This window comes from Strix uralensis, chromosome 21 (assembly GCF_047716275.1).
Source record: "Strix uralensis isolate ZFMK-TIS-50842 chromosome 21, bStrUra1, whole genome shotgun sequence".
Lineage (NCBI taxonomy): Eukaryota > Metazoa > Chordata > Aves > Strigiformes > Strigidae > Strix > Strix uralensis.
Genome location: NC_133992.1, coordinates 1958884 through 1983871, shown reverse-complemented (window position 1 = coordinate 1983871; position 24988 = coordinate 1958884). Strand labels below are relative to the sequence as shown.

General features: G+C 53.9%; 1 protein-coding gene across 2 annotated transcripts in view; it reads left to right on the top strand.

Annotated features, from left to right (window-relative positions):
- Positions 1–293: 293 nt before the first annotated feature.
- RGS3 (regulator of G protein signaling 3) overlaps positions 294–24988 on the top strand; it is an 88546-nt gene continuing 63851 nt past the window's right edge. Inside the window, exons 1-9 of one of the 2 annotated variants that reach the window (XM_074891144.1) lie at positions 294–511; positions 3238–3390; positions 14103–14153; positions 16322–16380; positions 17062–17156; positions 18055–18123; positions 18909–18969; positions 20866–20956; positions 21612–21679. In XM_074891144.1, the coding sequence (XP_074747245.1) occupies positions 469–511; positions 3238–3390; positions 14103–14153; positions 16322–16380; positions 17062–17156; positions 18055–18123; positions 18909–18969; positions 20866–20956; positions 21612–21679 (690 nt within the window). In that variant the 5' untranslated portion in view covers positions 294–468. Of the gene's footprint in view, positions 512–3237; positions 3391–14102; positions 14154–16321; positions 16381–17061; positions 17157–18054; positions 18124–18908; positions 18970–20865; positions 20957–21611; positions 21680–23298; positions 23441–24988 lie in introns of those variants that run through there. The other variant, XM_074891145.1, reaches the window with a different exon arrangement.

The window sequence follows — 24988 nt, the reverse complement described above, 5'->3', positions numbered from 1 at the left end:
AATAACTGTCTAAGCACGTGTTTGGATTTGAATATCCAGCCAAAGGCAGATCCTGGTGCTGGCAAACTGAAATTTGTGATGGAGAACTGTGTTAAATTTTAAAAGAAAGTCATTAACTCCCAAGCCAACCAGCTGAATGTGCAGTTTGCTGGAGACTCTAATAGAAATGCAGGTTAAGGTCAGTCCCCTGGGGTTTGAATGTGAAGAGGAAAGTTAGAAGGAGTCAGTCCCTCGCTGCTTGGAGCCAGTAGAGGAAGGGGCCGTTGCCTGCGCCACTGCCACCATCTCTTCCCTGCATGCAATTTAGTTTGTAGCTTCCTAGTCCTGGAGCTCTGCTCACTTGGGACATTTATTACTGTTTCTTCCCCCCTCCTTTTTGGTGGTGCCAAGGTCAAAGGCTCGTGGCAGCTAAATCACAGCTTGAGTCCAGGACGTTGCTGGAGAGAGTGAGGGTCCCGCGTGGGAGTGATGGAGCGGCTGGGAGAGCCAGGGCTCACGCATCAGTGCTCAGGTGATTTCTTCGCTTAGTTTGCAGTTCTGTTCTGTCTCCTGGTGAAGGTTGGATTATGACTCTGCAGGTGCCTGGTTATCACCACTGAACCAGATCCTGGCTCTTGGGGGAGATGAGGGACTGTATCTCCCACATGCCCTTTGTGGGGTGTTGGAGATGCCCAGCTCCTTGTGTTTGATCTTGGGGCTCTCTGCTAGGGCCTTGCGCTGCAGGATGGAGCAGACTTGAGTCTGCTGGGTTTGAGAGTTAGGAGTGATTTTTGCAGACAGTGAGCCTCAAGCCCTCTGGGAGAATGGTGTGGGGGACTCCCATGGCCGTAGAGTCCTGAAGTCCCGCAGAGACTCTTCTTTACCTTTACTATTATTTTTTATTTATTTTGAAAAACCCTATCTCACAGGATTCTTTTACCAAAACTTGTGAGACTGCCTACTTTAGATAGACCTTTTACTGTTTGTTACTGCCTTTTGTTACTGTCCTGTTCATCTTTCCTCTTGCCTCTTAAAAGCATTTTGCAATAACGACATGGAGAGGGGAGGTTTTGTGTGAGCCTGGGGAGCTCCTAGCAGACAGGGTGGCATGTAAAAAACTCACCACTCACTGCATGTGCTGGGGAGAGCTGCAGGCTTGGCAGTGCTGGAGAGGAGCAACACAAGCCGTAGTCTCAATGCTGTTGTGGGGATTTGCAGTGGAGGAGATAAGGGCACAGCAAGGCTGGGCTGGTACACACTCTGCTTGCATCAACAGAGGTTTGGGGTACCTGGGACTGCTGAGTGTATCATTTTCTTGGTGTGGCATGTCCTGTGGGTTGAGATGTGCTGTGCTGGTCACTGGGAGCTGGGGATGTGCACTGAAACATGCAATCCAGACTGTATTTTTTTCCAGGGGTAAGTAAATTTTCCAGGATAAAGCTTTAATTTTGATGGGTGGCAGATGGAGATCACTGGGAGTGTCAGCAAATGGATTCAGCTGAACAAATGAGGGGAAGAGTTTCTGATAAGCCTGAAGGGAGGAACATTTTGAAGTGCCTTAGAAATTACCCTGTATCCCTGAACAGTGCCCATCCCACTTGTGTGCTGGTTCCTCATTGTCCAGGACAGTGCTTTGACACCATTTACGTGTGTCTGTGGTGCTCAGGCATCAACAGGGCTTCTGGAGGATGTGGCAAGGGATACATGGGTGATGGGAACAATAGCAGGGTTCTTCTTCAACCCTCCTGTCCAGGAGGTGACAGCAGCACTGACCGTGACCCCAGGCAGTTGGGGGCCTCTTTCCTGGGACCCCCATCTGCGATCTTGCTGTTAGACACAGCTATAAGAGAGGGGTTTTGAGCCTTTGTGAGGTTTCTCTGCAGATCCCAGGGCTGGGATGATGAGGGGTCCCCAGACCCTCCCTGTGGGGAGGAAGGGAGAGCTCTTGTAATATTCTGTAACATTGTGACTCAGTTCCTCTCCCAGGTTCATTGCCAGTGCTGCCTGTGAGGTCAGGGGATGAAGGTGAGGATGGCGTGAAGGTGTTCATCCCCTTCTCAGCTCTGTGTTCAGAGCTCTCTTGCATGCCAGCAGATGTGGTAGAGGATGTGACACCTCCAGTTTCAGGTTGTTACAGTTTGGGTGAGCTCAGATGTTGGTGAGCTCTGCTGGAGCTGAAGGCTTCCCTGCTGGGGAAAGCCAGACCTGCTCCGCTGGCTGTACCCATGCCTACGAGAGAGCACAGAGCAGGCCATGAGGACATGTTTGTATGCCAGGGTGAAAATATCTCCTTGGGCAGCTGGGACAGGGAACTGCAGAATGTTGTGGCATAGGCTGCCTGCTTGGCCAGGTCATCTCTTCACTGGAGAGCCTGCATGTGGTGTGTGGGTGTACTCCTGGCTGCTGGCAAAGGACCTGCTTCCTCTCTGGGACTCCATGTTCCCCTCTTCGTGTTTGTGGGTTTTGTTGACTGCATTAGTCCCTACCTCACACAAAGCCAGGTACTTGTTATGGGCAGAGATGCTTTTATCACAGAGCCCCAAGAGCTGGAGCAGCCTTTTCCCTCCTGTGTCCCCCATGTTCCACCAGGCTCGCCTGAGCTTGCTGCTTCGAGTCCCTGTTGAAGAGGCTGGAGCCAACAGCACTGGCTTCCCCAGCTGCCTGTGGGTTACTGGGTCCTGAAGGATTCAGGTGCTCTGAAGGCTCCTGGGAGCACTGGGGCCACCAGGCAGACAAAAGAATTTAGTTGGTGGCCCAGGCTTGCAGGGTTTGGACCAGTGTCACCAGGATGCATCTTCTGCTTGCCTCCCACGCCTCTGACATTGTCAGCCTTGCTGGGAAACTGGGATCCGTCTTTCCCCTGTACTCAAATCCAGCAGTATTGTGAGAAAAGACAGATGTGCTGGAGCTGCAGCTGAGCCGTGTGCCAGGGGTGACTCCCTCTGAACGCGGGTCTGTGTTCTGCTGTGACACTGCATCTACTGTGTTGCTATCACTCCTCTCCCTTCTGTGCACAGGCGGGGCTGGGCCGGGGCATGATGGTGTGGGACAGATGTGCCATGCTGCCAGCATGTGCCACGTGCAGGGCTGGCCAGGGGAAGCTCAGTGCAAGAGACCTGGCAGTGGGGTATTCTCGGGAAGGCTGGGGCAAGGTGGAGACATACCCCTGTGGCAGGTAAAACGAAGGGTACTATGATGTCCCCTGTGTCCCAGCTCCCCACCCTGCCATGTCCTGTTCTCATCTCCTCCTTTCTCCAGCAGGGACAGGGCAGAGTCCCCAGCTGCTGGATCTGGAGTGTCTGCCAGCGCTGGTGAAGGGGCGATGCGGGGCTGTACAATCCTCCCTGCGGAAGCAGAGGGGACCATTGGGGAGCAGAAGGAAGATCAGCCATGCACAAGTGAAGGGGAAAGGTAAGTGATGGGCATGTGAGAGGGGCTGTGGGCCAGCCAGTGGCTCAGCCCTGGTCAGGCCTGTGTGGAGGGGTGACCGTGGCGAGGAGTGGCAGGCGTGTGTGTCCAGCACCCTGGACTCTACAGGAGATCTTGTCCTTTTCCATCCCAGGGAGGTCACTATATTTAGTATTACTTCAGCTGGATGCAGGCTGGGAAATGGAGGTGCCTGCACAGCACTGAGAGCAGCCATCCACACTGGCAGTGCGTCTGCACAGAGCCTGCGCTGGGCTGCACCCTTGTCTCTCCCGACCTTCACTTGTCAGGGCTGAGCTCCCCCATTGCCCACCTCTGCCTGGGCCCAGGGCAGCAGGACCTCTCAATCGGCCGCTCTCACCCTGCGGGGCTGATCCAGGCTCACCACAGGCCCCCAGGTTGTTTTGGATCCTGTAGCCTCACAGCAGTGCCACGAGGAATGGAAGTCATTGAGCAGGGCGTTCCCTGCAGCACGGGGTGGTGTGGGAGCAGGTCCACTCTGCTGGAGATCAGTCCCCCATGGGGTCCTGTGCCGTGGGGAGTAGGGCTGCACAGGTCCGTGGGGGGGAAGCAGAGAGTCCTGGGACAGCCCAGCATTTGGGGAGGGTTTTTTTCAAAGACACCATCTCCATCATTCCTCCACAGTCTCCAGAAATTGTGCTCGGCCCTGAGTGCCTCCTGGTAAGCTGTGGCACAGCATCTGGAGGTGGTGGGTGCATCACCAGCTCCCAGGTGATGGAAAGTGCTGCTCTGGGGTCTTGCAGAGTGACCCCATGAGCCTGGGGGGGCTGCATGCCTCTTTCCTTGTTACATGAGAGCCAAGCAGGTAACCCCTGCCCTGCCATCCCTCCCTTTCTTGGCTCACCAATTCTCCTGCACCCTTTCCTTGCCTGTAATAATTTCCCCGCAGTGCTGTGAATGCCGCTGTCCCTTGTTGCTCTGGTGGGACAGTTCCCCGAGCAGCTGAGCATGTTCCAGCAAACCCGATGGCACTCACAGTCACGGGGATTACTTACAGCCTGGCACACTGCGGAGAAGAGGAAACGTTGCAAGGTTTTCCCTTTTTCCCAGGAGCTCATTCCTGGTGTATCAGCCGTGGGACGGGCGCGGGTCTCAGGCCTGCGGGTGAGGGCAGAGTGCTGCCTGCATCCTTGCACGTGGCTGTGGCGTGAGGCTCGGGCCTGTTTGCTCAGACAGGTGCAGTCCCCGTTCAAATCCGCGGGGCCGATGGGAGCTGCGCCGTTCAAACATGCGGCGGTTGGACGCGCGTCCCATGGAAACCCGGCTGCACGGCTGCCTGTCACTGCCTGCTTAAACGGCTGCTTGGCTCTCCCGGGCTAGGCAGGGCGGGCTCCAATTACTGCCTAATTAGAGGTGTCCTGCCATGGAGCCCGGCAATGTCCACAGAGTCTCGCTCTGCACCCACCAGGCTGCCCCCCTGGGAGCTTCTTTCTACCTCACCACCTTCGGTAAGCGTTGAGCCTGCAGCTCCGGGGAGCAGGGGGTGCACGCCGTGCCTGGGGGATGTGGCCATGGCCGTGGCCGTGGTGGCCGCCGGCAGCTGCAGCAGGTCACAGCCAAAGCCCGGTGCGGTAGGAACGGGCTGGAGAGCTGCTCCCCGAAGGCATTAACGCTGAGCGGCAGCCTGCTCGCTTCTGCCTCGCTGAGCCAGAATAATACGTGGCTCCATCGAGCTGGCGGGCTGGGGAGCGCCCTGAAACCAAGCTGCAGCCGCTGTGGCATGCTGCGGGAGTCAGCCGGATGCCCAATACCCAGGTTGTTTTGCCCCCTGGATGGGCACAAGCTGGGATGCTGTGTAGGGCTGGCCGGAGCTGTGGCCCCCATTACAGCAGAGCCCCAACTTCTTTCTTTGCTCCTTGTGGGTCTTTCTGTGGCTGCCTCAGTTTTGCCACATGGACTTGAAGGAGCCCATGGGCAGTGGTGGCTCAGCTCTGTGGGCTGGAGCCAGCCCAGCGATGGCTATGAACCCTGTACACCTGCCCTGCGAGCAGGGGAATTTGACAGCAAATGTCATGGCCATCACTTGTGGTATGTGATGGCTTGTCAGCAGCCGTCTTATGCAGAGGGAAGCTGGGTGCCTTTCCCGGGTGCCACTTTTTAAGCAGCAGTTTTCTTTCAAAGCTTCTGCTTGTTCTGGTGAGCAGGGCAGGCAGTCATGCAGTGTGATGTTAAAGAGGCTGCAGGGAAGCAGAGAGGGTTATGTGAGTGGAGAAGGACGTCCCTTTCCTGGGCAGCCGGGGATGCTGCTCCTTCCCCCCTTTGATTTGTAACCATCAAACTGCTCAGGACAGCCTGGAAGCTGAAATCCTCCTGTTTTTGTCTGTATGACTTATGCATGTCAAGTAATGTGAGTTTTGCGGTGCCTGTAACCAAGTCCAGGCCAAGCATCATCTCTGCAGCTGCAGTTCCCTTCATGGGGTGTTGAGATGTGACGTTGCGTGCTCTGAGCAGGAGAGCAGTGGCAGGACAGGGCCAGCACTACCCTTTCCATGTGGGTGACCAAGGAGAGGGTCTTCAGAAGGGCTGGTGCCAGGGCCCGAGGTTGCAGATGGTGATCTCGGGGTGCTCTGCCTTGTGCATGGGGACCTTCTGCCCAGGCAGTTATCTGACACTGCTTTCCCCTGTAGGAAACCCCCTGGTGTGTGCACTGATGGCTCTTGGCTGTGCCAGCCAGGGCAAAACCTGCATTTTTCCTACAATAAAACAGAAAAGCATTTAAAGAGCAGAAACCCAAATTTTCCATTTGTCGGAGATCATCAGTAAGAAACAGATTTTCCTGCCTGCTAGTTCTGCTCCCAAAGGACAACATTCACTTATCCCCTCCCTTAGCCTGGCAAACTTCTCTCATGGGTGGGAACCTGTTTGATTACCATCTTGTGCTTGTTCATGCCCTGCTCACCTTGTGCCAGCTTTGTTCATCAGCTTGAACTGCCTCTCCTGGCCCTGTGGATGGGGCCTGGGCACCCTCCCTGCTGCAGCCCTGTGAGCCCGGCTGAGCCCTGCTCTCTGTGATGGGGTGTGCACCCAGGAGCTGCGTGTGGGTCCTGTTGTGACATGAGCTGTCTGTTTTTTTGTCTCTCTCCGGCCCTTCTCTACACCTATTTTCATTCGTATTAACATTTATTGAACACATGTGACCTGGACAAGCTGTGTCAGGGCCTCTCTGCTGAAGCTATTTCCCTTAGTTCATGCTAGGGATGTATCAAAAGAGAGAAACCCAGGGGATAATGTTTCTCTGACCCTCTGCTCTTGGAGTGAGGTGGAAATGCAGCCCAAGAACTTGTCTTGACAGGGGTTGTGTTTCTGCCCACCCAGGTCTGGAGGAAGGTTACTGCTCCCTGCACCTGAGAAAATGCAACTGCTGCCACTGAGCTGGTCTGTCCAAGTGCAGATGTTGGTACAGCAAATCCCTTCCACCAGCTCAGGCTGGATCGGCTCTTTCCGACAGCAGCTTCCCTCTCTGATCCTGGCCCTGTACAAGCACTGGAATTGCTACAAAGCCAACAAGTGCTTCCCCGGCACGAGCGGGCTGGGACCCCTCTGGGGTCGGGCAGGCTGGCTGGGTGTGCGGGGTGTGTGATTTGTCCCTTCATGTGCTTTGGAGACGCTTGGGATGCATTAAGAGAGAAATGACATCTGTTGCTCATGGGAAGGAAAGGACCTTTCCCACCGACACTCCCAAATACTTTCTACTAGGGGCCAATTTATGGTACTTCTGAGAAAGGTGAAACTGCCCATCTTCTCCCTGCTCTCCTCTCTTTGGTGCTGGTGCAGCCTGCCCACAGGCACTGTCCCTGCACCAGAAGCAGCTCTAATTCACATGATGCAGGAGGCCGCGGTCCTGTCTGACCCCATCCCTCATCCTGCAGAAGCCTTGGCCCCTTGTGCTGCCTCGGGAGCTGAGCGGCCCCAGCCGCCCCCAGGCTAGGGCTGGGCTTAGCCTGCTCCCCCCCTGAATTACCCAGCACAAAAGCTTCCTTTCTCCTCCCCAGGGCCCATTCATTCCTGGGCTGACTCCTTTCATGCTTGGTTAGACAGGGGCAGTTTGCTTTCGTGTTGTAACGGTTGTTACAGGCTGACAGTGGAACAGCGAGAGGGTTCCCACAGCCTCAGAGATCTGGAGATAGCAGAAGGGTTAAAGCCTTGGTGCAAAAGGCACGATGAAACTGGGAGACAATATTGTCGCTGTTGTAAATCACTATTACCTTTAATAGAGCTGTCCTGATTTACCCCACCTGGCTCTTGTCTTTCTCACCTTGCTCTCACTTGCACAGGGATAAGTGCACATAAAGCCATGTGTTTCCACAGGTGCACAGACATGTGCTCTCAAACATGCAGATGCACACACAGACACCTGTGAGCTGGAGAGGGGTTTGAAAAGTTTCTGTTTTTTCGAGCGAAAAATGTGTTCTTTTGACTTGCTTCAGGTTCAACAATCCTGTAATATATCCCCACCCCAGCAAGCCTAAGCCCTTGGGTGTGTCTTTTGCAAAGTGGAATGTTGGTTTTTAGTTTGAAAGATATTTAGAAGTCTGTAAATGATATTTACTGTTTATTTTGTTTGTTGTGTTTTGTAAGCTGGAAAACAAGTGAAAATGGTATATTTTGCTTTGGACTAAATGAAACGTTAGGCTAATGATGCTTTCAATCTTTTGATTTTTGAGGAGGATTGAGAAATATTTAGTTTTGCGTTGGTCCAGAATTATTACACAAATTTCAGACCCTGCTTCACCCTTAAAATCTGCACATCCTATGCAGGCTGGCAGCCGGCAGCTCCCAGGGAACCTCTTGGGAAGGTGTTCAGCGGGGCAGAGCCCTCTGTGCCCGAGCGGGGCAGCGAGCCAGGGGCTGGCAGCCTGCTCTGCCCCCCCGACCCTGACAAATGCTGTCGGCGGAGTCTTTGTGCCAGTCTGAGAACTGTGGATAGATTTTTGCAGAGTCACTAGCGCATGGGAAAGCAAGTGCGTGACTAAGTAAGCTGGCAGAGCAGAGCTGCTGCCCTGGGACCCGTGTCCTTGCTCAGCAGGGGTTTACACGCGTGGCTCTCCCAGGCACTGGTCTCCTGTGTGCGGTCTATGACCAGTTGGGTTTTCAATGCCGGGAATCAGTTGCTGGCAGACAGGTCCAGGCAGTGCTGAACATCACAGATTCAACTGGATGAGCTTCAATAAGGCCAAATGCCGGGTGCTGCACTTTGGCCACAACAACCCCCAGCAGTGCTACAGGCTTGGGGAGGAGTGGCTGGAGAGCTGCCAGTCAGAGAGGGACCTGGGGGGGTTGATTGACAGCCGGCTGAACAGGAGCCAGCAGTGTGCCCAGGTGGCCAAGAAGGCCAATGGTATCCTGGCTTGTATCAGCACTAGCGTGGCCAGCAGGGACAGGGAAGGGATCTCACCCCTGGGCTCGGCACTGGTGAGGCCGCACCTCGATTCCTGGGTTCAGTTTTGGGCCCCTCACTCCAAAAAGGCCATTGAATGACTCGAGCGTGTCCAGAGAGGGGCAACGGAGCTGGTGCAGGGTCTGGAGCACAGGTCTGATGGGGAGCGGCTGAGGGAACTGGGGGGGTTTAGTCTGGAGAAGAGGAGGCTGAGGGGAGACCTCATGGCCCTCTGCAACTCCCTGAAAGGAGGGTGCAGAGAGGGGGGATGAGTCTCTTGAGCCAAGGAACCAGCGCCAGGACAAGAGGGAATGGCCTCAAGCTGCGCCAGGGCAGGGTCAGACTGGCTCTTAGGAAGGATTTCTTTGCAGAAGGGGTTGTTGGGCGTTGGAATGGGCTGCCCAGGGCAGGGGGGGAGTCCCCATCCCTGGAGGTGTTTAAGAGTCGGGTTGACCCAGTGCTGAGGGATCTGGTGGAGTTGGGAACTGTTAATGTTGGGTTCATGGTTGGACTGGATGATCTTCAAGGTCTTTTCCAACCTAGACAATTCTGTGATTCTGTGATTGCAGCTCCAGAGAAGAGCTGGGAGCTCAGGGATCTAACACGGGCATTTTGAAAAGCAGTGGGAACTGCAGGTTGGATTTGGAGCTGTGTAAGAGCTGAGTTTTATTCTTGGCTCTGTTTCAGAGTGGGCTGTGAGCAGTGTATTCTGCAGTTGTGGGTGCCGTGTTTGCAGGTGGTGACTTTGCCTGTCGCCAGCCAAAGGCATGTTTGGGATGCTCCTTCCTTCATTCTTTCTTTAGAAATAATCCTCCCATCTTGTCCGTGCACCTCTGCAGAGGGGTTTCTGGATTCAAAGGCCTGCCTGAGCGCCCCCTGCCTTTGTAGTCGGGTTTCAGCTGATCCTGTCCCAAGTAGACGAACTTCTCATGAGCACAGAGGTTGGATCTGCCCACATAGTCCACAGTGAGAGCAGGTCCCCACGGGGATATTCAGGCCGAGGTGAGTTACTCTGGTCTGCTCCCTGTGGAACCCTGGTCTGACACTTCCCTGGCTCCATCCCTCCCACCTCCTCTCTCTGCTCCAAGTCCTCCCTTCCTCTCTCTCACCTTAGGTAACTTAAAAGGCACTGATGGATAGAAACATTGCCTGCTGCCCTGCTGTCTTGTACAGGTGAGTGCTGCAACACCCATGAGGGACTGCCAGGTCCCACGGTGAGCTCTTGCTGCTGTGCTGTGCTGTGCCAATCTACATGGGGAGAATTCTCCTCCTGAAGGGCTGCCTGTGGAGTGGGTTAGGTCCCGGGTCCTCCTGCAACAAGTCAGATCAATCTCCTGATCCAAGAAAGATCCTATAATATGCTCCAGGCACCAAATCTTGGCACTTTGAGCTCTCTTTCTCTTCTATGTTATTCTCTGCCCCACTGAGGGGCAGAAGTGGATGCCCCTGTGCTCTCATTAAGATCTGCTCTTTTGGCCTCTTAATGACTGTTGGAACCATCCTGCCTTTGATCTTCTGACTGTGCTCCTTGCTCTGCTCATGATGATGATGGGCAGCAGGTCCCCTGCAAGGCTTGGCAGGCCTGGCAGCCGAGAGCTGGGCACCCCAGGCAGGCTGGCCCTGCTTCCCGGCTTGGTGGGTGGCTGTGGGTAAGCCAGTGCATCGGGAGCAAGGGTGGTCTCCATCCAGGCCAAAGTCATGTTTCTTTCATGTAGCTCCTCAAGGCTCTCCCTTATCACCACCTCCTCAATCAAAAGCTCTGGGTGCTGTTGTGCAGGGAGCCAGGCATTTCCCCAGCAGTGCTGTGTCACTGGGAACCAGGGGTCCTGCTTGGTCCAAGCCCCCCCAGGCTCTGTGGCAGAGGGATTGCAGGATTGTGGAGCACTGCTCTTCGCTGGGGCTTGGCTGCTCCTGGCCTCGTTGGCCACCTGACAATTGTTCAGTGTCAAAACACATGACTGAAACCATTCTTGTTTAATCCTAGATTAAAGGAAGTATTGACCCCTGTTTTTAGGAGATTACCTGACTGCTCACCAGTCCGTACTGTCTGGGTTCCCCAGGAAATGCAGGAGGCTGCAATGTGGGTGCTCTTGCTGTGCTTCAGTTCCTGGGGGCTGGGTTTGTGCTGCAAGCAGTGCTGCATTAGTCCTTGTTGTTGAGTCTTCTCTGCTCGATAGTGCCAGTGATAACAAACTGTTGCTGGATGTGACAGTCGGTGAAGGGGCTTTTAAGGCTTTCTTGTTTTCCTCAAAACCACCCTGGACAGATGAGACATGCAGTAGGGCAAGCAGGCGGGAGATGTGAGTGGAGCAGGGTCCCACAGCAGCGGATGGACAAAAGCGGGTTAGTGCCATGGCCCAGGGTCCCCCGGTGGGGCCAGCCTTGGCTGACCCTGTGCCGGCATGTTCCTGCCACCAAAGGCACCAGTTGTCCTTGGCATTTGTCCAGGCCGCCTGCAGCTTGGCCTGCTGTCACCTTCTGCAGGGGTGACAGCCCTTTGCTGTCAGGGGAGCAGCAAAGGGGAAGTTGAATCTGGGCTGGGGGCAGGATTTGAGCATGCTGCATCCCTCTTAAACAAGGGCTAATTCATCCCACAGCAACTGTTTCATCTTGGTGCTTCCACTTCCCCTCTGCCGTGGGCTTCTGCCTCCTGCCATCAGAGTTTGCTGTGTGCTAAGAAAACAGTACTCAGGTTTTCCTGGAATGTTTTTGCATCTGAAGCCGTAAGACATGGGGCATGTGTGCATGGGCAACCAACAGGAGGAGTTGGAAGCCATTGTGCAGTAGGAAAACTGTGACATAGTTGCCATCATGGAAACATGGTGGGATGACTCGCACAACCAGAGTGCTGCAATGGATGGCTATATCTCTTCAGAAGGGATAGGCAAGGAAGGAGGTGGTGGGTAGCCCTGTATGTTAGGGAGTGTTTTGATTGTCTAGAGCTTAATGATGGTGACGATAGGGTTGAATGTTTATGGGTAGGAATCGAGGGAAGGCCAACAAGGCAGATAATGTGGTTGGGAGTCTGTTATAGACCATCCAACCAGGATGAAGAGACAAACGAAATATTCTATAAGCAGCTGGGAGAAATCTCAAAATTGCTAGCCCTTGTTTTCATGGGGGACTTCAACTTACCAGATGTCTGCTGGAAATACAATACAGCACAGAGGAAACAGTCTAGGAGGTTGCTGGAGTGTCTGGAAGAGACCTTCCTGACACAGCTGCTGAGGGAGCCAACTAGGGAAGGTGTCCCGCTGGACCTGTTGTTTGTGAACAGAGAAGGACTTGTGGGTGATGTGATGGTTGGAGGCCATCTTGGGCACAGCGATCACGAAATGATAGAATTCTCGATTCTTGGAGAAGTAAGGATGGGGGTCAGTAGAACTGCTACCTTGAACTTCCAGAGGGTAGACTTTGGCCTGTTTAGGAGCCTGGTTGACAGAGTCCCTTGGGAGGCAGTCCTGGAGGGCAGAGGAGTCCAGGAAGACTGGACATTCTTCAAGAAGAAAATCCTAAATGCACAGGAGCAGGCTGTCCCCATGTGCCAAAAGATGAGCTGGTGGGGAAGAAGACCGGCTTGGCTGAACAGAGAGCTTTGACTGGAACTCAGGAAAAGAACAGTTTATGACCTTTGGAATAAGGTCATCCACTCAGGAGGACTACAGGAATGTTGTAGGTTATGCAGGGAGAAAATTAGAAGGGCCAAAGCCCAACTAGAACTTAATCTGGCTACTGCCGTAAAAGACAATTAAAAAGTATTTCCATAAATATACTAGGAACAAAAGGAGGGCTAAGGAGAATGTCCATCCTTTATTGGATGTGGGGGGAACATAGTGACAAAGGATGAGGAAAAGTCTGAGGTGCTTCATACCTTATTTGCCTCAGTCTTTAATAGTAAGACCAGTTGTTCCCTGGGTACCCAGCCCCCTGAGCTGGAAGACAGGGATGGAGAGCAGGATGAAGCCCCCATAATCCCAGGGGAAATGGTTAGTGACCTGCTACACCACTTAGACACACCAAAGTCTATGGGGATGGATGGGATCCACCAAGGGTACTGAGGGAGCTGGCAGAAGTGCTCAGCAAGCTGCTTTCCATCATTTATCAGCAGTTCTGGCTAACTGGGGAGGTCCCAGCTGACTGGGGGTTAGCAAATGTGATGCCTATCTACAGGAGGGGCTGGAGGGAGGATCTGGGGAACTACAGGCCTGTCAGTCTGACTTTGGTGCAGGGGAAGGTTATGGAGCAGATCACCACCATTGTGTGGCACGTACAGGACAACCAGGTGGTCAGGCCCAGTTCATGGGTTTATGAAAGGCAGGTCCTGCTTGACTAACCTGATCTCCTTCTGTGACAAGGTATGAGGTTCAACAAGGTTCAGTGCTGGGTCCTGCAGTTGGGTCACAACAACCCCATAAAACACTACAGGCTTGGGGCAGAGTGGCTGGAAAACTATGCGGTGGAAAAGGACCTGGGGGTGTTGGTCGACAGCCGGCTGAACAGGAGCCAGCAGTGTGCCCAGGTGGCAAGAAGGCCAATGGCATCCTGGCTTGTATCAGCAATAGCGTGGGGAAGTGATTGTGCCCCTGTACCCAGCACAGGTGAGGCCGCACCTCGATTACTGTGTTCAGGTTTGGGCCCCTCACTACAAGACAGACATTGAGGTGCCAGAGCATATCCAAAGAAGAGCAACAAAGTTGGTGAAGGGTTTGGAGAACAAGCCTTAGCCTGGAGAAAAGGAGGCTCAGGGGAGACCTTATAACTCTCTAGAACTACCTGAAAGGAGGTTGTAGCGAGGTGGGTGTCAGTCTCTTCTCCCAAGTAGAAAGTGATGGGACAAGAGGAAATGGCTTCAAGTTACACCAGGGGAGATTTAGATTGGATATTAGGAAAAAGTTTTTCACCAAAAGGGTTGTCAAGCATTGGAACAGGCTGCCCGGGGAAGTGATTGAGTCACCATCCCTGGAGGCATTTAAAAGACATGTAGATGTGGCAGTTAAGAACGTGGCTTAGTGGTGGGCTTGGCAGCGTTAGGTTTACGGTTGGACTTGATGATGTTAAAGGTCTTTTGAAACCTAAATGATTCTGTGATTCTATGACTTTTTTGGTAGCAGAAGACGTTTCCTCCCACCTCTTTCCCCTTGGCTCCCTGAGCGATGCCCCCATGCCCAGGGGTGGGGAAGCAGGATGGGTTTGGCCCCGTGCAAGCCTCAGAGCTGTGGGGTCCCTGTGCTGCTGAGTGCCGGCAGCGGTGGGTGAGCCCTGCGTCCTTCACTCTCTCCTCTCCTCTCCTCTCCTCCAGGCCAGCTGAAGCTTTCCATCGAGGTGCGGGGCCGGATCCTGGTGCTGCACAGTGAGTATCATCTTGGGGCGTATGGTGAGGTGGCCCTTGATGGGGACAGCACTTCTAAGCCTTTTCTTCACACTCTTTGGAGCTCTGTGGCAGCCATTGGGAACAACTCAGTGGTAGAGTGGTACGATTCAGGGCTCTTAGATTTAGAGGCCAAACTGAAATTTCCAGGTGACCACGGTGTGTTTTGTGTCCACTTGTATACATTTTTTTCTTTAACTCCATGTGAAGAGAAAAAAGGCAAATATAATTTGAAAAGGAAAACTTGAAGTTCTTTGTCTGCTCCAAAATGTCTTTTACATTGGCCAAAACTGTTTGCCAGATTTGCCAGGTTTTCCAAATAGTTCCATTACCTCTGAATGCTGCATTTTTTTAACACCAGCAACATTTCTTCAGCAAAAGTATTTCACCTGGCCCAGGCTGGGGTTGCTGCCTGTCAAGCCATGGCATGTCCCACTGGGGACACAAGATGCTTTTCTTTCTCTGGGCACTCAGACTTGGCATGATCTGGGAAACTCTCCATCGCAGCCATGAGGCAGGTCCCAGGGAACTGTGGCACTGCATGGTGTTCATTAGAAAGGCCAATGAGAGTGTGAAAACTAGCTCTTTTCTTTAGAAAAACCTGTCTGAAGATACTTAGGGGGGTCCCTTAGGATTGCTCCTGCAGTGAAGGATGTGTGTGTCCTGGTTTCCTGGCACAGAGCTTTCTACCAGAGGCTCATCAGGGCTTCATGATAAGTAAATGGTTAACAAAAAAGTTTGAAATGGTTAGAGCAAAAATTCCCTCCCTGTGAACACAGCAGGCTCGTTGCTGCCCAGGGTAGGGTGAAAGGAAACCAGGGCCCTGGGACTCCCAGTGCTTTTGGGGGTGGCTACCCTTTGTGGGGAAAGCACCCCTATCCCAGAGACCTGCACAGCAGGGCAGGAGGGATACAAAAGACTCTCTGAGCAACATCCCACCTTACAGCCTGGTCCCACCCTGCCTGGTTATAATGAAATGGGGGCAGAGGATGGCCTAGGCCTGGTGATGCTGCAGGGACCAGCCGAGCCCCACACAGCCCCTGTCCTCCGCTCGGCAGCCATGAGAGCTTGCTCCCCTTTTCTGGCTGCAGGCAAGTTTTTCAAAGAAACAACAGCAAAAAGATGTGGGTTTTATTTTTTTTCTTCTTCCACGCTGTGTGTGGTTCTGAGGGTCTGGCACAGGCTTTGCCCTAAATGCCTCCAGAGAGCAGCCCCAGTGTGAGCTGGGTGCGAGTCACTGTTTCGTTCTGATGCTGTCTTCAAAGGAGGGTCTGGGAAGAGGGAAATGGTCCAACAAAGAGGCAAAGGAGGCTCAAGGTCTGGAACTCGACATCCCGCTGCACATGCTGAGTGGTCAGGGTACTCGGTGTGGGCAGGAGGAGGCTGGGTGATGTGGGGTGATCCGTCTTACTTTTTCATTCTCCACCCCAACAGCTTTAAACCCAAAGCAGGTCTGGCTGGAGGAGGAAGCTCCTGGCGCAGCCTGTTCGGGAGGAACCTTGCAGACTGCTTTGTGAAGCACTAGAGGGTCTTGCAGAACCCCTTTCCCCTTATGCACTGGGGTGTCTGTTGGGCAGACCGTGTTTATTAGGAGCACATATCTGTATGACAAAGGCAAAGTCACTGCTGCCTTGCCAGGCTTGTTAGGAGGGAGCTTAGTCTCATTCAGGCAGCCCATCCTGGGCTATCCAGACTCCGCTGCACAGCTATTGCCTCCAGGCACACGGCTGGGGAGTGCAGGGTTCCCAGCTGTTGGCAGCAGTGCAGTGCTGAGTCCCTGCTGGCGGGGCTGCCATCAGGATGTGGCCATTGATATTTAACTTGATGATGCGTTTGGCTTCGGGGCAGGGAGCCCAGAGTTGTGTGAAGTCAGGCAAATGAAATGCAATTTGCCATCCGGATGCTGAACTGCATCTGCCACCAACCTCACCCACAGACGCTGGTATTTATAGCAAACACAATAAACTCCTTCACCTGTTTGTGGGTGCCCGGTGAGAGCGGTCTGCTGGGGAGGTGTGCGCGGGATCCTGTTGGGGCAGGAGGTGGGTTTGGTCCCACAAGGAGGGAGCACCCCGTGGAGCAGAGTGCTGCAGTGTAGGAGGATGCCTTCCCCGCTGCTTTGGAGCATCACCGTTTTGTTTCCTTTCCAGTCATGGAAGCAAAAGGTCTGATGGGAAAGGAGTACCGGACTTGTGACTCCTATGTGAAGGTGGGTTCTCCTGGGGCTTTGCTTGGGGAGCTTCATGCTTTCTTGGGATTTTGTGGTTGGGTCCTCCAAGCATGCTCTGGGCTGCCTGTCCCTTCCCTTTCCTCCTCTGTCCTGCTCTGGCTGAGCATCCACAGCATGCAGGGAGGTGGTTGGTCTCTTGCCCAGCGCTGGAGGGTTCACAAACCCCTCTGCATGGAGCTAGAAAAGCAAAGAACGGGACCCTGCTAAGGTCCGTGTCAGCCATTCATTGCAAGAGCATCCCACTGGGTGCCCAAGGACTGGTGGGGATAAGTGTTTGGCCAGCACAGTGTGGCTCTGGGCTCTCCTGGAGGTCACCTTGGCAGGCTGCTCCCACCGTGGTGTGCACAGTGCAGGCAGCATCACTCCTACAAGGGGGCTGCACATCAGACACCAGCCAGCAACATTTGTATGTATCAGTCCTTGACTTTTCTGCTCTTTTACTTCCCTTCCCTGCCCCGAGGAGTTTTGTAATACAATTACTTGACACACATAGTGTAAAGTGATCTAAACCACCCGTTAGCACAGGCTCAGCTGGATATTTGAGGCTTAGCCATCCATAAAAATGGCTGTGCCAGTCTCCTGCCACTGCGGCGGCAGAGCTAGTGTGTGCCAGTGCTTGCTTTGAGAGTGCTAACACGCTGCTTGTTTTCCTCTGTAAAGATGTCGATTGTGCCAGATGCTGACTGGAAATGCAGGCAAAAGACGAAGACTGTGCCAGACAGCAAAAATCCTGTCTTCCACGAGCACTTTCTTTTGTGAGTATGACAGCGCAGAGGTAGCTCTGACCCATCCACCAACTCCGTGTTCACACTGAGCAGTGAGGGACCCACGTGGCCGCTGTCCTGGGGTACCCTCTTGAAGCCAAGACCCCATGTTTGCTTTTGCATTATGGTCTATAATAAGCACGCATCATGCATGAACAGGTCTGCTGCTGAGATGAGGAGTGACAGGCATCATACTGCTGGTTTTTATAGCTGAAATGCCTTGAACTTTTGGGCAGAGCTCTGCAGAGGCTCACGAAGCTGTTAGCACACAGCATGGCAGCGACGTTCCTGCACGGTTGGACTTTCTTGCTGGTCAGGAGTTGGGCAAACACGCTCCATTTCCTAGACCTTACATCTGCAATAGTATGGGCATCGGTATGAATGAGGAAGGTAAAAGGATTTCCTTATAGCTACAGCATGTCTCTGCATGGGAAAGGAGCTGTATGGCTCGTGTTTCGGTAGAGCTGGTCACTGCTAGCTAACCAGTCTGTGTCAGATGTCTGTCCCCATGCAGCATTTAATCTGGCACAGGATGGTTGTTTCAGAGCATGGACTGTGGCTTGTTCCTTGCATTTACCCTTTGTTGTTGGATGTGTGTCTTTCTGCAAGATTATTTTTCCCCTTAAACCACCTGAGCAGTGTCCCCACTAGCTGCCCAGGACAGGTCACATCCCCTTGCAGTTGTCTGTCAGGAACGAGGGAATTAGTGCAACAGTAACTTGTTTGAGGAGGTTGCTATTTGGGGTGATGCTGCAGTGCTCTGTGCAGAGAATGATGGAGAAGACCCGGCTCTGAGGAGGGCGAGGGGTCTCCAGCCATGAGGGCAGCCCTTGCTGAGCCCTCCTGGGGAAGGTCAGTGCTCACGGGCTGTCCCCTCTGCTTGTTACAGCCTGGTGCAAGAGGAGCATGAACAGAAACGTCTCCTGGTCACAGTCTGGAACCGAGACAGAAATTCCAGGTAAGGGGCTGCCAGCCTGCCATGCAATCTGTTTCAGATGGGGCTGGTGTGGCAGTGAACCTGCCATCTGCTCTGGCCACCCCACGTGAGCTCGTCCAGCACCCAGGCCTCAAGGGCTGGCCCTGACGTCAGAGCTGCCCTGCATGAAGGCTGCAGGTCAGTGAAGTGGGGGGAGCTAAACAGCGGGGCTGGGACCTGCTGGCGGGGCGCCCCGGACAGGGTCATGCTCATGGGCAGCTCATGCTGGTGAGCACCACACCGCGTGCAGGCTGGCGGAGAGGAAATCCTGCCCTTGATGCTCTCTGTCGGCATTGCTGTGGCTTGGTAGCCATCAGCTGGACCGGTGTTTGAAAATTCTGAAGCCATTCATGTCTGCACTGCTGGATAAAGCCAAGTGGGGCTGGAGCCTGGCTCTGGGCTGGCCTTCCCTAACTGGGGGCAATGCAGTGAGGAGGGAAGCCCAGCAGCAAGGGGTCTGGCATCTCCCAGGCTGTGCTGCCTGCTCAGGCAAGTGGCATCTGCCTCCTTAGCCAAGCTCCTGCCAGCATCAGGTAGGCTGGGGGTGACCAGGATGCTTCAGCCCAGCTCCTCCTTGCCCCTGCTGCAGCTGAGCTGTGTGGTTACCCCATGCTTGCTCAAAGCATGGAGAGGGAGGCATGTCCCGGGCACTGCCTGACTCCTGGCGTGGGCAGGGATGTTTGTGGGGTCCCTTCGAAGGGGTGTATGTGCTGGTCCCTGCGGAGTTTTCACTAAGTGTGTGCTGACAGTCTCCATCTCTCCTGCAGACAGAGCGAACTGATCGGCTGCATGAGCTTTGGTGTCAAGTCCCTCCTGACCCTGGACAAGGTACCTCCGTGCCGGAGTGCAGCGCGTGAGGCTGGGGCCTGACTCTTGGGTCGGTGGGGGGGTGTAGTGCACCCGTGGGGCAGGAGCAGGCTTCTCCCACCCTGGGACAAAGATGCTCTGGAGGTGCCCAGGGAGTTCCCTGGTCCCATTCCCGGTAGGGATGGCCACTGGGAGACTGGTGTTGGTGTGGTTACTGGAGGCAGGAACAGGGAGGCTGTTAGAGGAGGGATCCTAGGACAGGGGATGTCACTCCCTGCAGGGACAGAGAGTAGTGGCAGCTGGGCATGCAGAGAGGTGGCCCCAGCGAGTGCTGCCTGCCCTGCTCGCAGCAGGGCTGCCTGGGGGACGGGAGCTGGGGCCAGCCTCGCCCAGCCGGCATGTGTCACATCTGACACGTGGCTGCTGGTGGGTGCGATGGTGGGGAGATGCTCCTCCTCCAAGGAGTCTGCCCGATTCCCTGCGTTCAGCAGCCAGGGTGAGGTGAGGTGGAGGTGGACAGGGGGCAAATGCAGAGGTCTTGGGCTGTTCCTGGAGGCAGCAGTGCTGCCAGGATCCATGGCCCCACTGCTGCGGATTTGGTCACAGTACTGCTGCCCCAGCCTGGCTGCTGCTTGGTAATACAGCTTTCACATCAGCTGGGTTTGCCTTCCTAAAGAAGCCTGCAAGGCTACTGCTGCAAATGACTCCTGCCGACCCACTAAAACATGGCAGTGTTTCATCCTAGCTGTCAGTGGTGAGGGATTTCACCCCTGGACAGCCCTGGTCATCTTCTCTGGACATCAGAGTATGTCAGCAAACTGAAAGTGTTTTCTGAGTGTTAATACATCACCCGAGGTGTGAAAATTTACTCCCTAGCAAGAGGTTAGAAAGGAGCTATTTGTGGCAATGACCTGAGAAGAGGGTAAGAGGTAGCTTGAGCATGGCCTCCTCTGAAATTTGGACAAGTGCAATGCAGCTTTTTCATAACAGTGAAGGTAATTAGGCAAAGCAGCTCTAAACTGCAGCTCTCCCCAGGAGGGGCCTCTGCTCTGGTCATATTTGGCCTCCACAGAGATGTCCTTTCCTTCTCAGATTTAGGCAGTGAGTTTCCCAAAGTGTCATTGTGTACAGAGAGGATGGAGTGTTCATGTGTACAGCACCCATGCACAGCACCCTACTCTTGCAGGGAAGGGAGGAGGATGCATGTGGTCCTCCTGGGACCTCAGGGGGGACTGAGATGAGCTGACCCTGTCTCCTGGGTGCTGCATGATGTTGCTGGATATCGCCCCCTTTCCTCAGTTTCCTCACTGTGGATTTAAAACACTAATTTTAAAATAGGCTCCTTTCTCTGGCCTTTGGGAGCATGGTTCCTGCAACCCCATCTGACTCCTGGCCTTGGTCCAGAACGGTTGGTCTCTCTGGCTTCTGCCCAGGGAGCAATGGGAGACAGCAGCAGCTCCCTGGAAGAGAGGCAAGGGATCACCAAGGTCAGCTCTGTCCTCTTGGCTGCCCTGGCCACATGGGTAGGGGACAGGGGCAAAGGCAGCCCACTGCAGAGCACCCAGCACTGGTGAAGGCTGGTTTGGGCATCCTCCTCTGGTGATAAGGCTGGAGCCGTGTGCTCCCCGTGAGACTGCCAGCTGCTGCAAACATGATATGGACAGTTTTACTGGAGAGTGTCTGCTTTTCTGCACCTTGTCTCCCTCTAAAAACCTAGAAGCTTGCTACTTCAGTGATGCTTGGTCCCTCCTTGCAGGGGGATGGAATTTTAGCTGTTGCTGCATTCTAAGAGAAGGACTCTGGGCTGCGCCTCTGTGTGCAAACAAGTCTGGGGCAGCCCCTGCAATGGGACCCCTCTGGGGTTAAGCGAGGGTGAGTATCAGCCCCTGCACTGACAGCTTCTTTCCTCCCACCCAGGAGATCAGCGGCTGGTACTATCTCCTCGGGGAGGACCTGGGCAGGACCAAGCACCTGAAGGTGGCCATGCGGCGGCTGAAGCAGAGCAGAGGTGTGTCTCCCCGCTGGGATGTCCCAGGAAGTGCTGGCAAGGTTTGGAAGAGGAGTCAACCTCGCGTCCGTCCCTGTGCTGGCATGGAGCAGCCCCATGGCCCCTGTGCTCCCATGGGCACTTCTCAGCCCTGTGATGCTCAGCGGGCACCGGGAACCCAAAAGAGCGGTGTCAGGGAGACCCTAGCTGGTTCAGCAGGCTCTGCACAGGCACCCAGCTCTCCCCTTCAACCCTTGCTCTGGCTTACCTGTGCCTGGCTGGGGCTCTGTGGGGATCCCAGTATTGCAGCCCGTCTCTCCCTCTTGCTTGTCCTTTTGTCATGCTGATTCCTGCCTCTCAGGCTTGGGGCTGAATCCTGTTGGCTCCTGGGCTCTGTGCAGGGTGGTGGGGAGCTTTTTCTCCTGCCTTGGTCTTGCTGTGCTGCCAGGGTGTGTGGAGGAGGACAGGCTGGCACAGGGCGGGGTGAGACAGCAGTGCCTGTCCCAGATGTGCAACCACCCCACAGCTGCTGCCATGCAGGGCTGCCCAGCCTGGAGGAGATGTGCCCATGACATGTAGAAATCTTATATATAGTGTTTAGATGCAGTGTGGAAGAAAAGGGATTGTCAGGAGGTGTGTGCTGTTGGGCTGATATGGCCTTTTTTTTTTTTTTTAGAGCCGATGCTGGGAAGTCAGAGTGCGGCGCAGGAGAGCCAGGATGCTGCTACCATGAAGCAGGTGAAGGTAGGTGTGACAGGGCTGTGACCCACCAGGGGCATGAAGACGTGGGGTCAGGAGCTGGCTGCCGGCAGAGCCTGCATGGAGGGGTTTCAAGCGAGCCAAGGGACAGAGTATTAGTGAAGGTGATGCTGAGGTGAGAGCTGTGTCAGTCTCCCTGTCAACACCATGATTTTTACAGGCAATTCATTAACCCGATCAAACAGCAGCTGATGGAGGTGAGTGATGTGGGTAGTAACCCCACACTCGCTCCCCATTGCCATATGGAGACCTCCTGTTTTTCCAGTATATTGCCACAGAGACAAAGCACCAGCCATTGACTGGGAGTAGTGGGGACTGTGAGCAATGGGGACGGGGCTGGCTGGCTGCCTGCCACACCGCATCAGTCCCTGGCCGGCTCCGTGTCTCCGTGGACGGGTGCGTCTGCTCCCCTCCTCCTTTCAGAGCCATTTGCTCTGGGAAGGGAAAGGCCCATGGTGGAGCCTTGGTGATTTATAGGAAAGGCAAGGATGGGAAATGGGAGCACAAACACATGGCTTGCATCGGAAATTGGGCTCAGCCGGCCCCGTGATTTATCTGTGCCGAATTCCGCTTTGCTGCTTCCCTCAGCTGCATTTTCAGTTATTTGTTTTAAAGCGTAAGATTGAGCAAGACAAACAAAGCCAGCGCCCCTCTCCTCCCTTCCTCTCCGGCAGTCGCCACTGACTTGAAAGATGGTGGCTGGGAAGGAAGATCGATCCTCCTTCCAGCTCAGCCTGGCGGTGCAGCGGGCTGGGACAACGCGCCCGGGCAGCCTCCAACGGCCCCGCCACGCTGCCCGGGCTCCTCGCGCTCCCTCCCCAGCCTCCCCTGGCCCAGCCACCCCAGCTGCTGTGCCAGGGAGCCCGGGGTTTGGGTTCTCTTGAGCCTCTCCTCTCTTTTCCATCCCCATGTAGGGGTGTGGAAGGTGCTTTCTTCTCCGTTGCAACCCCGTCTCTAAGGGGTTGCGCTGCAACGCTGGCAGTCGGGGCTGCACCGTGCAGACTCACTGAGTCCTGCTTTGCACCCTGCTGCTGGCTGTGTTAAGAGTTGCTCTTTGTCTTTAATTCCAAAATTACACCATGGGTACAATTCAATTGACCTCTCTGCTTCCCCCTCCGTGACTCTGTGAGCACAAAGCATCGGGACGTGCATATCCTCTGGGTCTGTGCTTTCAAAAACAAACTCTGCTTTTTCTTTTTTTTTAAATCCCTCTCATCCTTTACGAGTGTAACCAGTGCAAGCCGTCTTTTTAATGAAGTGAAGCTCGCACAGCCGGTGCCTGTGAAATGCCGCTTAAACATCCTCAAAGTGTTTGTGAGAACATTGCAATAACAAAGTGCTCCGTGCGGCTGAAGAATGCCGCGGGAACAAAAGCCACATCAACAGAGCAGGGACTAGGGAATACTAAAGAGTTGACAGGAATTTTAATATAAAACTCTCTCTCTTCCTTGTCAGTTAGGGGTTTCAGGAAGCCCTCTGGCTTATCGTAAAGCGGCATACAGCCCAGACAGGGGCTGGGGAGGTGAAAGGTGGCTTCCTGCCATTCTTCTCTGGAGCTGGGTTCCCATGGGCGGTCATGCCAGTTTGACTGTGGTTTGTTCCACACTTGTGTGATACAAGGAGATCGGGATTACGGCTGCTTCAGGGGACTGGATTTTCATGGGCTAACGGCGAGTTTAGGGTTTTCCAGCCATGAACCGCTTCAATGGACTCTGCAAGGTGTGCTCGGAGCGGAGATACAGACAGGTCTGTATCTCCCATGGAAAAAAATCCGTGTGCCAGCATGTGTGCGCGCGTTGCTGCAAGTCTCAGTTAAGTTTGAGTGTTTGTGGGCTTTCTTACCATTTTTGGGCTCTGCGTTTGCTGTTTCTAGGGTGTTGATTTGCTATCATTAATAAATGATAATATTGGGAATACAAGGAAAGCATCTTCAGATAGGTGTCTAGCTGATCTGCCCATTGCTGTAGTGTGTAAATGGGGATCGAGGGGGAGCATTTGCTGTGTACCTTGAGGATAGCATGCTGAGGATGAAGGTGCTAAGCTGTGAGGAGCTGTCTCAATCTACCACTCATTAGAGGAGACGCAGGCACAGCAGGCAGCTAAGGCTCTGCCAGGCTGCTGCTATCTCTTTTCAAAATTGTTTTAATGTGACGGTATTTGGGAATCAAGTGTTGCTTGAAGCTACTTACAGCCAACAGTGACTTGCTTTATGAGAAGTGGATTGCTGTGCTCCATAAAAGCTGGTGCAAGTTCTCTTGGACCCGCTCGGTGTGCAACGCTGGGTGCTGGTTTTACTTGTGCAGGTCCCAGTCTCCTACATTTTTGAACATAATTTTCGTCCCCATGGTCTGTGTTGGGGCTCCCAGTTTATGGTCAGCTTTTCTCTGTGCTCCTGTGCTAATCTTTCATGTCACGCTAAAGCTGTGGTGGGGGACAGTGTATATGGGGAATTGCACAAAGAACCAGCTTAACTAAAAATACCCACTTCTTGTCAGGGCTATTGTGACTGTCTCATGTAGGAATGCTGCTTTGCTTTGTATTAATGACAACTGACTGTGATTTATTTCTTAGACCTCCTCAATTCTCTATTTCAACAATTTCTTCTGCATTTTTTTAACAAAGTTATGGGTACAGTGAGCCTCCGTGGTGCTGGAGTCTCTCACCATCTTACCATCCACCTTCCAGCTTATGTCAGATGCTTGTTTCTTAGTTCTGTGCACAGCAGCAAAAATGGATGTTTGACTCCCTGTAACGGCTGTGGTGGTGGGAGCTGAGGAAAGTGAACCACCAGCAGTGAGAAACTGCTATTTAGTGGCACAGGGAAGGTGTCTCCCTCCGTTGGTGGTGGACAAGAGCCAGCCAGCTCAGGGAGAAGGAGTGGGAGACCTCTCGGCACAGGGGAGCTTTGGGCTGGGAAGTGACCGTGGAGTGTCCTTGGTGGGAGGGATGCTGGGCTGGCTCCCGAGGTGCCAATGGTAACACTTCTGCAGGACTCGGATCCCCCGGTGCTGAATATTTGAAATGTGAGGTTGGTTTGAAGGTGCAGAGCCACAAGCAGTCTCCTCCCCTGTTTGAGGATCCAACAAACTCCAGAGAGAAAAATACTCAGGGTAGTGGGACTGGACCTACTTTTTGATCCCGCCAGGGAAAGACAGTTTCTCTTTTGAAGCCTGATTTTACGCTGAGCAATCAAGCAGGGATGAGGTGCAGAGAAATGAAAGCTCACTGCATTTGCCCTCCCGTGGTAAAGGAGCGAGGAACCAGTTCCCCTCCTTGGCAGCTTCTGCTGAATTT